At 45.3% G+C, this 14,368-nt stretch overlaps 2 protein-coding genes across 2 annotated transcripts; both read left to right on the forward strand.

Annotated features, from left to right (window-relative positions):
• Positions 1-746: 746 nt before the first annotated feature.
• Positions 747-7,745, forward strand: LOC118122939 (fascin). Its single transcript, XM_035179919.2, has 5 exons — positions 747-1,818; positions 5,017-5,173; positions 5,261-5,382; positions 5,507-5,677; positions 6,375-7,745. The coding sequence occupies exons 1-5, from the start codon at positions 1,005-1,007 to the stop codon at positions 6,578-6,580; spliced, it is 1,470 nt and encodes a 489-aa protein (XP_035035810.1). The 5' UTR covers positions 747-1,004; the 3' UTR covers positions 6,581-7,745.
• A 2,570-nt stretch (positions 7,746-10,315) lies between these two features.
• Positions 10,316-13,184, forward strand: rasd3 (RASD family member 3). Its single transcript, XM_035179931.2, has one exon. The coding sequence runs from the start codon at positions 12,363-12,365 to the stop codon at positions 12,996-12,998; it is 636 nt and encodes a 211-aa protein (XP_035035822.2). The 5' UTR covers positions 10,316-12,362; the 3' UTR covers positions 12,999-13,184.
• The last annotated feature ends 1,184 nt before the right edge of the window (positions 13,185-14,368 follow it).

The raw sequence follows: 14,368 nt of genomic DNA on the forward strand, positions 1-14,368 counted from the left end.
AATACCACTGCGGAAATCGTGTGGTTTTGTTTACAGCACATCAACACCTGTGTCGGCCCTTGTCACCGCTCTTGAATCTCTTTGTCTTTCCAAGTTGACATCTTTAGCCGTTTTCAGACATGTCCTGTGGAGAATTGGGTCACATCGACTTCCGGACTTTTCTCCGGAGGCTCTCACTCGGACATTTGCGTCCATACACCTCCTCCAGAGGAACTCCGGAGAATCTCCAGAGTTCAGTACATGTCTGAAAGCAGCCTTTACGTCTTCTACGTGTATGACTCCTCTTTTTTCATTCTGAGATAATTACATTCTTCCAGTTGCTCGTCCGCCTTGTGTTAGAAACGTGATCAACACAGCCACTCGCTCTCTGAATTTTTCAGGACACTTTTCTTGGGGGCTGCATGGCAGGAAAAGTTCTGGAGAATATCCGGAAGCAACTGACTCGGCCATTTGCTTTCTCACATACAACCCCTTTTAAATATTTCTGGAAAATGTCTGGAGTGGTGTGCATGTTGGAAAGCATGGACAGATATAATCCACCTTGGACCAGATAGATGTTCCTTCCCATCTGCGTTTCATAAGCAGCTCCAGCACACGCAGGGCCCTGCAGACAAGCAGTGGTCTGTCAGATGGTGAATGGCTCCATCCATGTGGAAGTGAGGCTGAGCACAATTAGGGGGGACGGAAAGTTTTGGGGGAAATTAGTGACGAATTACAGTTTGGATCAGTGTGGTTTAGATGTGTGTGGGTCTATGATGGGGTTTGCAGGGTAATTTGAGTAAATTGCAGTAATCTCCCTGCAGCTCCTCTGCTTGTATCTGGGGTGTGTGCTGAGAGGGGCAGTGTGTGTTTTCAGCCAGGGGACACTCATCATCAGTCAGCACAGCCCTCTCTCTCCCCCCTCTCTCTCTGTCCCTCCCACAGACGCCCCCTCATCCATCCACTCTCTCCGTCCTCCTCCTCCAGCGCAGCATCTTCTCCTCTTTCCTCCTCCTCGCACCATCATGTCAGACGGGGACGTGCTGCGGATCCCTCTGGGGCTCGTCAACTGCGGCGGCAAGTACCTGACGGCGGAGACCTTCGGCTTCAAGGTCAACGCGTCGGCCGGCAGCCTGAAGAAGAAGCAGACGTGGACCCTGGAGCAGACCGGGGAGGACGGCAGCGCGGTGTTCCTCCTCTCCCACCTGGGCCGCTACCTCGCCACGGACAAAGACGGCAACGTCACCGCGGACAGCGAGACGCGCGGCCGGGACTGCCGCTTCGTGGTGACCGCGCACGAGGACGGGCGGTGGTCGCTGCAGTCGGAGCCGCACGGCCGCTTCCTCGGCGGCAGCGAGGACCGCATCACGTGCTTCGCGCAGACGGCGTCGCCGGCGGAGCGATGGAGCGTGCACCTGGCCGTGCACCCGCAGGTCAACCTGTACAGCCTGGCGCGCAAGCGCTTCGCCCACCTGAGCGTGCAGGGGCAGGAGGTGTCCATCAACCGGGACGTGCCCTGGGGGGTGGACTCCCTGGTGACCCTGGTGTACCGGGACCAGCGCTACCACCTGGAGACCTCCGACAACCGCTTCCTGCGCAATGACGGCACCTTGGCCACCAAGACGGACAAGGACACCGGCTACGTGCTGGAGTTCCGCTCCGGGAAAGTGGCGTTCCGCGACTGCAACGGGCGCTACCTGGCCCCCGGGGGCCCCACCGGCACGATGAAGTCCGGGAAGAGCGGCCGCGTCGGGAAGGACGAGCTGTTCGGCCTGGAGCGCAGCCACGCGCAGGTCGTGCTCACTGCAGGCAACGAGAGGAACGTGTCCACGAGGCAAGGTGAGGCCGTGCGCGCGGACACACACACACACACACCTATAACACTATCCTTAAAACCAAGTCTTAACCCTCAAACAACCCTTTGAATTTGTGAGGACCAAATGTCTGAAATGGGGCCAAAATGTCCCTATACAATCTAAATGTCCTCACAATGATGGTGTTGAATATACAATATTGGCCCTCATAGCTATAGAGAGATACGCATACACAAACACACAGACACACACGTACACTGTCTCTCTCTCTCTCACACACACAGACACATGTGCACTGTCTCTCTCTCTCTCCCCCCCCACACACACACTGTCTATCTCTCTCAGACTCACATACACATGAGGACAGAAATCATATTTCACCATTTAACCATGCTGATGAAGTCACTGCATAACTGGGCCCACACCACAAGCAGCTGTTGCATGGTTTTTGGTGTGTGTGAGAGAGAGAGAGTGTGTGTGTGTGTGTGTGTGTGTGTGTTTGTGTGTGTGTGGAATCAGAGGCTTCTTCATTTCCCCCACACACCATGTGTTTTTCATTACCATGCTCTCACTTTCTCCCTCCCTCCTCTCGGGCCCATGCAGCCTGTGCCTTGCCTAACATTTTTTCTTCTACTGCAGTAATTCTACCCCTGCATTGTGGCTGCTGGTTCAGGGTCAGCTCCCAGTCTGCAGTTATCCATCATTCTTTACCTCAGAATAGACTTGGAAAGGACAGAGAACGAGGAGGGATTTGTTGAGGAACAGAACAGAACGGGGACACAATGGAGGAGAGGAAAAGAAGAGAAAGCAGGCCACAGAGAGGGAGGTGTGACTCAGGCAGTCCTGCGGAATGTGGGTCTTTCGTGCCACATGCAACCTCTTTGTCTTAACGCCGCTCGCTCTCATTCGGTGCTGCCACTGATCATTGGCAGTATTTTAATCATGCAATCAAAATGCTTTCAATTGTGTGCGCTCCAAGTATTACTCACGTTGTGGGGACCTAACACAGTCACATTATGGGGACTTGTCCTCCTCATAGGGACGAAAAGCAAGTCCCCATATCGTGGACGTGGGTCATTATATTTTAAGGTGAAGACGTGCTTTTAGGTTTAAGTTAACTTTAGGTTTAGGTTAAGGGAGTGAGTCTCCAGAAAAAAGATCAAAAGTAATGTCCTTTGAAGTCATGGAGACGTGTGTGTGTGTGTGTGTGTGTGTGTGTGTGTGTGTGTGTGTGTGTGTGTGTGTGTGTGTGTGTGTGTGTGTGTGTGTGTGTGTGTGTGTGTGTGTGTGTGTGTGTGAGCATTCCACGAGAGATGGACTGTGGAAGAAGGGAGATAGTCTCTCAGTGTCTGGGGGCGGTGACCTGTGACCTGCTCCTTTATTGCTACCGTGATGGTAACACACGTGTTACAGGCTGTAGAGAGAGTGTTGTACCTTCACAATTTTTCTCTCTTTCCAAAAGACAAACTGTGGTTTTCACGTTTTAATCCTGCAAAACCAAAACAGGACAGAAAGATCCCTCTTGTCATGCACAGGCATTTTCATGGCAAAATTAGATTTTGGTGTCAAACGTGGCCAACGCCCATTCTCTATTAAAGAGCAAGAACATTATTTCTTAATTCTGTGGTGACGAAATTCACAGATTTACGACTAATCGCTATAAACAGAATCTGTTTGTGAACGAGAAGATTTTGAGGGCAGAGGTTTTCTGGTTTCCATTTCTAGTTTGACCGATCGCGTTCGAGCAGGCTTTGGTTACCTGCAGTTAAACACAAAGAGCAAACGATGGCGGAACACATTGAACGAAATGTGGAGAAACGTTCGACTTGTGTGATAAAAGAAAATATTCGGAAAGTGGACGGTGACCAGAAGACGGAATCTTGGCTCGGTTGTCTGCTTTCTACGCCAAAATATTGGCCGTTGTGTGTGTGATTCTTCTGATTCCAGGTCCAGGTGCAAGAGTTTCAGAGTTTTCCTTTTAATTCACATATTAATATAACAATCATTCATTCATTCAATCATTATTAACAACAATTCATACTCTTGGTGAATTATCCCCTCAGCTCCACAGCAGACTTTAGTGTCTTTAAGCTCTTTTTGGGGTTTTGTAGTCCACAACATTACTCTTTCATTTCACTTCTCTCATCAACTTATTTTCCTGCATCCGCATCAGCTGCTGTCAGCAAAAATAAATGCTTCATAACCCCACTTTACAGTAGCAACTTCGTGGTGAGGAGAGATTTGGAGATAGACTCATTACTGGGACAGAATGAACGCTAATGTTCACTGGATGACTAAATTATTATCATTATTATATCAACTTTATTTAATAATATGTCAGTGAAGTGTTTCCAGCTTATTAAACTGCTCTTAAGCAGCCAAAAAAATGAATACTGCTCACATCATTGATACCAGGTGGCTGATTGAAGGCAACTTAGGTGGTAAAGTGGGTCGTTTACTAACCCGAAGGTCGGTGGCTCGATCCCCGCTCCTCCAGTCCGCAAGACACACAATCCTTCACACGCCTCACACTCTGTTAGAGGTGCGTGTACGTGTAGTTTAAGACGCTGTATGAATGTGAATCCGTGAATGTGGCTTGTGGTGTAAAGTGCTTTGAGTGGTCGACTTGATAGTTGTATAAAGTCCATTTAACATTTATTAGGCGTAATGATTCAGTATTTGAAATGTGTGGCTATGAAAAACTAGCCTGTAATTCGTTATTTATGTTCCACATTTGTACCTATAAATCAAGTTTGAAGACTTTAAAGTCCTCACTACAGTCCTTACTTTTTGGAATTTACAGTCTGTTGAAATGCAATGAAAAGTCTCAAGTGTGACGCTTTGGGAATTCAGCACAGAAGAAGCAGGAATATGAAATTCTCCACCGTGTCCTTCTCAGACCAGAATGCACTGCAGCGTTCTGGTCAGCGTTTTTTGACTAATCAATGCAACACACATATTTCCTCACTCAGACTCCATCGTGCTCGTTTGTTCCTCTGACCTCGGCTCGTTCAGTATCCACACTTCCCCTGTGTGGGTGCGATCACACAACATATCAGTGTGGACCCACCTTTAACAGCTGGACACAGAGAGGTCAGACGCCCTGTCCCTTTAAGAGTCGATCGGAGGGACTTCACGAGTTAAAGGGTTGGAGCGTTTCAGGCAAGGACGACAACCTCCAGAGACAAATGAGAGCTGACAGCAGATTGTCCCACTTTTCTAGGCATGGACCTGTCAGCCAATCAGGACGAGGAAGGGGACCAGGAAGTCTTCCAGTTGGAGATGAGCCGTGAGGACAGGAAGTGCGCCTTCAGATCCGCTTCTGGGAAATACTGGACACTGACGGCGACAGGAGGACTGCAGTGCACTGCCTCCACCAAGTAAACACACACACACACGTGTTGTGCATCACACACTCTAGTTCACACATAACCATCCCTCACTGACTGTTCATGTTTGTTTCACAGATCAGCCAACAGCTTCTTTGAACTGGAGTGGCGTGATGGTCGCGTGTGTGTGCGTGCGGCTAACGGCAAGTATGTGATCGCCAAGAGGAACGGGCAGCTGTCTGCTTCTATCGACAACGCAGGTCAGTGACACTTCTTCTGAACTGAAAAACCAGCAGAAGAGGAAAGAAACTAATTACAAATGTCTTGCGTGTCTTCGGCCTTTTGGGAAACGTAAGATTAACACGTCTCAGTTTGTCTCTTCAGCTGAAGCCGAACAGTTCCTGATGAAACTGATCAACCGGCCGATCATCGTCCTCCGTGGGGAGCACGGTTTTATCGGGGCCCGTAAAGCCGGAATGGCGACGCTGGACTCTAACCGCGCCTCCTACGATGTTTTCCAGCTGGAGTTCCACAACGGAGCGTACTCCCTTAAAGGTGGGTAGAGCTGACGTGGTATTCACATGTCTGCATGAAAACAGCCCAGTTTTTCTGAATTAATGAAATAATTTTCATTTAAAAAAAGCAGATTTTTTTCTCTCAAGTGACTTCAATACGCTTCCGTACCTCAGTGTTGTCTTTGATCCTTTAAATTGGGCCAAATAGAGGAATCTTCTTTTGATCCTACACAATCGGAAATTGACCTGAAAGTGTATTGAAACCAACATTTATAACCTCTCACCGACTTAATCTTGCTCATGTCGGTTATTTCGGTAAGTAGTTCAACCTGCACCTGAACAGTGAATCAATATTATCTATAAAAGGGGCTGTAAGTAAGTTTTTGCTTTTGCTACATAGCCAATGTTTGCATTATCAACCGTTTAGGTTAAATCCTGAGGGAACATTACGAGTCCTGCATCCTTCCTTTACTCACCGAGACTGAATGAAGAGTTGCTTTCATTTCTATCACTTCATTACTTCTACTCAAATGTTTTGAAAGTGAGACACTAGCATCCAGTCTGCATTAAAGATCTAGCTCTGGTTTTTGCAAGCGACCATCACCAACAACCTTCTCCTGGGTTGAAACCACGTTCAGCAGCATTTTCATAACCATCTGAGTTTTAACGTGTGATTATGCAGACATCACGCAGCGCTGTGTGAGTCAGGCTTCTCTAAGTGTGTGTTGTTTGTCCAGACTCTCAGGGGAAGTACTGGTGCGTTGGAGACGACACGGCGGTGGCGTGCAGCAGCTCCACACCTGTCCAGTTCCTGTTTGAGTTCTGCGACCTCAACAAGATGGCCATCCGCGTGCTGGGGGGGAAGTACCTGAAAGGAGACCACGCTGGGGGGCTGAAGGCCAGCGTGGACTCCCTGGACAGCGCCACCCTCTGGGAGTACTGAGAAAGCCCAGCCCAGACTTCCACTATCTCACACGACAATGCTTCAAATTGATCGATACTGTAGGTAGCTGTTTTTTTGTTTTTTTTGTATGTGTGTAATTGTGAATTGGTCTGGATGAACGTGTGGTTGAAACTGGAGCTGATAAACTGGAAGTCGTTGCCTATTTTTTATTTTTCTCTTTCCTAAACATTGGTCTCTTCTTACTGGGCTTTTTACCGGAGATTTGGATTGAATATTTCTTGCTTGTTCTGACGTGTTTGATAAACGAATCATGGTGTGGTTGCACATTAATTGTCTCAACTCCAGTCAAATAGACACAAAAACTGTACCTGATGAATTTCACTACGATCACTGTCATTATTTGTGCCTATCTGTGGTAACTACTGGTGGAGAATGCTATAACTCATAATTCACAATATCTAACCTTCTCGTGTTGAATGTGCTGCTGGCTGCTTTACGCTGCTTCCATCTCCTGCTCTCTTTTAAACTATAATGCATAACGCACATCAGATAGAGGGATGTAACTGGTGACAGTGTTTCCGCTGTATATAATGCTTTCTTTGTCGCTAGATGCTTCAAAAACATAGTAACCATGAAAAGTGTCTTGAGTCTGTAAGAAGAGAAATGGCAGGTGGATCTAAAATGGTTTCCGCATGTGCACGATCCAGCTTTCCTCCCTCCGTCTTCAAAGCACAGGTGGACATGTGTTTAAAAAGCTTCAGGTCAGAGGTTTGCCTCCAAGACCAGATCTACTCAGGTCTTCCTGGTTCCTCATATGACTCTATGCTTTTTACCTATGTGTCTGGAGGAAAGAAATGAAATGAGAGGACGAGTTAAAGGATCTTTGAAACATATTTAGCTTCGATGGGAGGAAGAAGATGAAAAGGAGGTGTTGGATAGGGCCTCGTTACTGCACACTCCAAAAGCACCAAAATACAGTCGCCTGACTCAAGGTCTGCACAATACTGTCGTGTCCGTTTGAAAGAAGTTAAAAGCACATGTCTGGTGTGGTTGTCTGCCTTAGATTGGATGCTGCTGCTGGTCTGTAAACACAATGACACTCAGTGGTCTCTCTGGCTGTGATTGTGGCCGTGCCTTCCATTGAGCATTTCAGTCTTTTCTTTTCCATGTTCTTACAAAACCCCAATAAAGTTTTACCTCTTAACAGTGGAGCCTTCTCTTTTTTGTCAACATATATATATATATATATATATATATGGATATTAACTCGCTGGATACACAACATTCTGAAATCTTACAGTTTTCTGTAACAGGAGCTCCTGTTTCTAGTTATGTCATATTTCAAAGCTGTGGGCAACACAAACACAAGTTCATGAACCTCTGTGTACTGGAGTGCACAAAACTATTAACTTTAAACTTTACTCAGTGAAAGAAAACAAATATCTCAACAACTAAAAGACTAAAAAACTAAAATGGTCCCTTCAGTAAAGGACATGGCAAAGTGACTGAACTGTAGTAGCTTGGTTGATCCCTTAACGTTTCATCTAGCGCCATCATCAGGTCAAAGTTTTTATTGGTCCAAAAATTGACCTGCAAAGCTTATGACGTTTCTATCAGTCTCTGTAATAAAAGCCAACATAATTATAGTTGTTTAAAGGCTCAAACCTATAGTTTCTTTTTTGAACTCCTTTTTTTATTGAATTATATCAGGGACCATTTAAACAATCTCATAGAACTTAAAGTAAAAGCTATTCTGTTGTTGGAGAAAATGGTGATACTGAATAAAATAGTGCAAATTACAATTAAATAAGTATAAATAACTAAAACATACAATAACAAAATTCAGTAGAAATGCAATAAATAAAAATAATATTTAAAACATTTAGGAGAAAAGACAGTAAATGGAGGTATAAAAGTATATTCTCTTACTGCCAGTTAATAAAAAGGCCATAGTCAACAATGAAATTATCCTTATCATTCAGTCAGTGTATCCAAAGTCTGATATACAATCATTCCAATGTGGCAACCATCTTGTGCTGATGATAAAAAAAATCCTTTGTGACTATTTCTGCTGCTGTGTGTGGGAGAAGGACGAAAGCTCCTGAACCACGTCCCCTTGAGATTCCAACTGTGCGAGGGAAGAGGGAGGTAACCTACATCCTGCTGCAGAGGAAACTCAGCCCTCAGTCACTCTCATGTTCTGATACTAACACAGACATGAACAGAGCAACTGACATCCTCCACTGTGAGATCTCTGCACGTTGCCATGGTAACAGGTGCTGGCAGGGATGGGAGGATGAGACTTTGGAGATGTAACAGACCATAGACTGTTTATAAAGATGAACGACATGATTTCTCTAAACAATGTGAAGCCAAAGTGTCTCTATCACCTCCTGGTGGCTGGCTGTAGTATAGGCCATAAACCCAACCTCCTCCATGTTAGTAGTTGGGACATCTACCAAACTAAAAAAAAAAAACACGTCATATAATTTTTCTCCAAGATGGTTTCTGCTTTTTCTAGTAAATTTGGTTTTAATTAGTTCGATGCTATAAATACAGACTGAAAAGTCCTGATTGACAGCTAAGACTGACTCGTGATTGGTCGAGCAAATGTATTGGACGTCACTACCACGGCTCCACCCCTGATCACTACTGCACAGACTCTAGCTCCATATACGCAATGATGGCGTTTCTATCTGGGATATTGTTTTGCTCCATTTGTGGATAGTGGGGGAAAGTGGAGACGTGTTGTCTACTTGATATTCAGTCTAAGTACCAGACACACATAAATCAATAATATAATAAATATTGTAATACTCAAAGTCAGAATAGCCACATAACTGAAGATGCAGTGTCTTTGACACTACAAAGTGAGAGAAGGAAGGTTTAATAGATAGAAAGCTCAAGATAACACGGACATGTGATACTCCCTAATAAGATTGAAGCTTCTACTGTGCTCACGCTAATACAATAATACTTCAACTCACATTTTTTTTGTTATCCTGTTTGTGCAACATCATCCGTAAGAGAAAACACATGACGGACTCTTTGCCTGCAAGAAAAAAGAATATTGTATTTGAGTAGAAAAAGCAGAGAATGAGGTGGAAGATGAGAAGAGAAGTTGTGTAGTAAAAAAAATATTTTTTTGTTGACCAGGAGAAAAAGAGCAGGGTTTCTTTTGTGTTAATGCATAAGAGAGGAGAGATAAGGGTTATGAGTCGGTGAGAGAGGAGATTAAATGAGATTAAAAAGCGAGATAGTAACACAAACTTTAAGAGAAGCAAGAATCCAAAAAACAAGAGATTACAATGAGATAAAGATCAAATATGAAGAAAGCAAACTCAAACTGTTGCCTGATAAGTCGTTACTCTGATAAAATGCTGCTATTGCAGGATATTTGCATCCAAAGAAAGTGCTGTTGCAGCCGTGGTGAGTTTATCAGCAGGGTCGTGGCTTTTCTTTGGTCTATATTTAATTTGCTCCGGTTTTATTTGCTCCCTGATATTAAAAAGGAAATACTGACCTTCTTCAAGGGTAGAGATACGAGACAGAACAAACGAATGAACGCACACAAAGGCACGGGCACATTGACAAATTATCACGTTATCTGTTTGTCCACCGATTGGCCACGTCCAGCCAGACAGGGGGAGTTTGTTCTTAATCTTGTATCAGTTGCTGGGAAAAGTGGGCGTTATTTACAAGCCCTAACAGAGACAAATCAGACTAAATTTTGAAACGGCTTGTTATATTAAATTCTTTGATTGGTTATGTACTGGAGACTGGAGCTGTCAAAGAAAAACAGAACCAGGCCCCATGTTACTATCTTTCTGCCAAAAGCTTCGTATTTTGAGAGGTTCGGTTTGAGACTAGAACGTCTAAATGTGCCTGGGATTATTTTAGCTTTAGCTTAGCATTTTGTCCAGCGCAATCTCGGTATTGTGAAACCGAAAGTAGGGGGATACGATCTCCTGTGGGAAGCATGGAACTGACTTATTCATGGCTTCAAGTGTCAGAATCAGGCGAACCATGGAATTTAAGAGTAAATGTGAACTGTAGATACGTTGAATAGACTTAGGAGTCGCTAAAAAACAGTGTTTATCTCCAATATTCAGCGGGAAACTTTTAAAATATGAAGAATTCTAAACAGAGCTTAGTGGATTTGTGACAGCGGCCGCTCTTCTGATTCAGGAAGCCGGGGATCATGAGTAATATCCACCGCTGTGTTTTTGGCATTTTGTCCAGCGCCATTTTGTTTTTTTGAATATTAACCATATTTGGAAGAACAGGGGTGGAGCCTCACTGAGAGCGCGAATGCATGCACATCTAACCTGCACCCATTGGACGGTATTAACTGTCAATCCCATGGTATCCATGTCTATGTCCATTATTATACACAGTTTATACACGTACAGTTTGCACTTGATTTATAATTTTGAGATAAAAGAGTCATTTGAAGGCTGGAATGACATTGGGGGGGGGCCCAGGTCCCTTTTGCCTGAGGCCTCCAGAGTCCCTTCTAAAGCTCATGAGTGCTATCAGCCCGTTTGACTTTGCCACTGCACTGAGTTCAGAAACCCCCTGTGGGTGTGGTCCACTCTGCCAGCAAATAATTATTAACCCTGTTCAAATTATCCAAACGATTAAATCCACTCATGCATGATTAGAAACAATCTGACCAAAACCAAAACTGCACCGATCCTCCAAACACAATTCCGGTGTTTTTAATAACAGGATGTGTGCGACACACGCTCATGCAGGCAACACAATGTGTGTGTGTGTGTTTGTGGCAAACAGCATGTGGTCGTAGGAGGATGAGAGGGAGAGAGACCTTCCATGACTCAGACCTGGTGTAAATATGAGTGCACGTGTCTGGGTATTGGCTGTGTGTGTGTGTGTGTGTGTGTGCGTGTGCGTGTGTGCATGAATGACCATCGCTTTATGACTGGCAGACTTCAGGCTCGGAGTTCCTGGGAAGGAACACAATAATAAAACCACGTGGGGATCTTATAAAACATTTTCCACGTTTTAATTTTAGCGGTGGTGAACTGTAACCAAGTATTTTTACTCAAGTACTATATTTAAGTATAACTGTAAGGGTTAGAGTACTTTTTAATCCATTACAGTCTTTATTCGTGTCGTGAATCCATTTTTCATTTGTTGATTTTAATGTTGCTTTCCATTTGCATTATTCAATGTGCAACACTGATAAACTCGCCTGGCTGGTCAGATACTTAAAATAAGCACTAATATAAAAACAGCAGCCGTTCTGCTATCTATAGCAAGTGTTACTTAATTCAATAATGTTGCTGATAAAACTTCTATAGCCTTTAAGTAGCTTCATTCCCTGTTGTTTACGGAGTAGGTTAAATCATGTGTTGACCCAGTGACCACTTGAATATGCACTTACTAATAGTACATTTGTGGAATATGACTGTTTGCCTGTTCTTATAATTTCCCAGTTTCTATAGAGGCTGGAGTTCCATGGCTCTGTTATATGACTATATGACTGTTGACATACCAGTGAAAAGGCGTGAGATGTCCACGCTGCAGTGTCAGTGCGCCCTGCAGGTGTTTGTTGACTGACTGTTGTCAACCTGTCCGGGTGTATGTCTTGAATCATGCTTTCCCCCACGTACAAAAGATAAGGATCTTATTGGTGGAGGGCGTGCGCGCTCCGCCTATAAATACGCACGGATGCTTGGAGCAGAGCAGGAGTCTGTGGTGGCTGCAGCGGAGCGCACAGGGTCCAGTTCGCCGCCAGCAGGTGCTTTACTCTCGGTGGGGTCAGCTGTTCGCTCCGGGACACTCAGATCAGACCGACATGTCTCCATCAGGACGTCCCCACAAGGTGCGGCTGGTGCTCCTCGGAGCAGCGGGGGTCGGCAAGAGCGCGCTCATCCGCCGCTTCCTCCACAACCGCTTCGAGCACAAGTACCTGCGCACGGTGGAGGAGCTCCACGTGCTGGAGTACGACACCGCGGACTCCGCCAAGATGCGGCTGGAGATCCTGGACACCAGCGGCAGCTACTCCTTCCCGGCCATGCGGGAGCTCTGCATCCGACACAGCGACGCCTTCGCCCTGGTGTACGCGGTGGACGACCCGGCCTCCTTCCAGGAGGTGCGCCGGCTCCGCGACGAGATCCTGGAGCTGCGGGGCGGCAAGAGCGCGCCCATCACCGTGGTGGGCAACAAGTCCGACCTCACCGAGGCCGAGGGGCGAGCGCTGCTGGCGGCCGACGTCATGTCCACGGTGGAGGGGGAGTGGGACGCGAACTTCGTGGAGGCGTCCGCGCGCACAGGTGGGAACGCGGTGGGGGTGTTCCGCGCGCTGCTGCAGCAGGTGGACATGCCGCACCGGCTGAGCCCCGCGCTGAACCGGCGCAGAGACACGCTGCCCCGGCCCGCAGTGAAGAGGAGGCCCCCGCTGAGGAAGAACAACAGCTGCGTGCTGTCATAGACCCGAGGAAGGACTCCGCAGCTGGTCTGCTCGTGTCCAGATGTTGCTGCTGGTCATCACCTGCACGTTGGAGTCAACATGAACTTATGAGACTCTCCGGAGTCTGGACAGTTATGGTCGCGTGCGCACATGTCATGCACTTTGTGTATATATTTACAGTTATGTCAATAAAAACTGCTTTTGTGATTTCTGTCTGCTGTTTGCAACACTTTCAGTTCAAAGAGTAAAAGTCTTTAAATGCCACAGAGAAGAAATTAAACTAATCTATAGCAATTAGCAGCAAAATATATTGGCTACTTATATAAAGTAAATTTATTAGACCCCTGCATGTGCAGTATTTTAACTTAAGTCAGTGTTTACCACAGTTGTAATATTTATATGTAAAAACCCATTATAACTAGTAAGTATAGCTATCAAAATATTTGTGACGGGAAAATTACTGTTCAGAATTGCCTGAAATTTAGTCAAGTGGAAGTATGAAGTAACACAAATACTCCAGTTGAGTAAATTGTCTGTATTTATACAGCAGTTTTCAAGGCTTGGTGTGAAATGCTTCACAGTTCTGCCACTCACCCATTCACACACACATTCATGCAGTATATGTACTTTCTGTATCATACACACATACACTCACTGTCCACACAGCCACCAGAGGCAGTTTGGATTCAGGAACTTACTCAAGGACATTGAACAGTGGAGACTAGGATTGAACCGCTGACCTTCTGGTTAGTGGACGACCCGCTCTCTCCTGAGCCAAAAAAGTATAAGTACACGAATGAGGTGTCTTTTTCCGTCAGCAGTCTAATGATTTTGTCCCTTTTCTACTAAACTAAACTCTGTTACACCAACTCTGCTCAGTATAGGTCTACAACCTTATAACCACATTTAGTCTTTGATTTTATACCTTTTATACATTCACGGAGAACAGGATGTTGAGTCCATTTCCTCATCTCTCCATATTATGGATAGAAAAAAAACATTTTCCTGATTTCAGAGTTGTATTTATTGTTAAAGTCATTGGGGTCTGAGTTGATCTCACTCCTGTCACTGTCTGTTCCATTAGTTCTAGGATTTCGGGGGCGTCCTATACAACATACAGAGATTTAGCTTGAATTTACAATTCACATTGCAAACCTGTCACAGTTGGTCAGTGCATAAATTCAGACATGAGATTATTTCATCATTAACATCACCTTCCATTGTTAGTGGTGCATATCAGTCAGTGCTTCATAAAAATCGCTCCTCTATGCATAGAGCCGTGTCGTGATGTTTTGGATGGTAAACACACACACACACACACACACTGTGAAGAGCATCAAAGCGGATATACAAACCTAATCATACCATAGTCTTTTCATTCACCATCCTCT

The sequence above is a fragment of the Hippoglossus stenolepis genome, chromosome 2, assembly GCF_022539355.2.
Source record: "Hippoglossus stenolepis isolate QCI-W04-F060 chromosome 2, HSTE1.2, whole genome shotgun sequence".
Taxonomy (NCBI): domain Eukaryota; kingdom Metazoa; phylum Chordata; class Actinopteri; order Pleuronectiformes; family Pleuronectidae; genus Hippoglossus; species Hippoglossus stenolepis.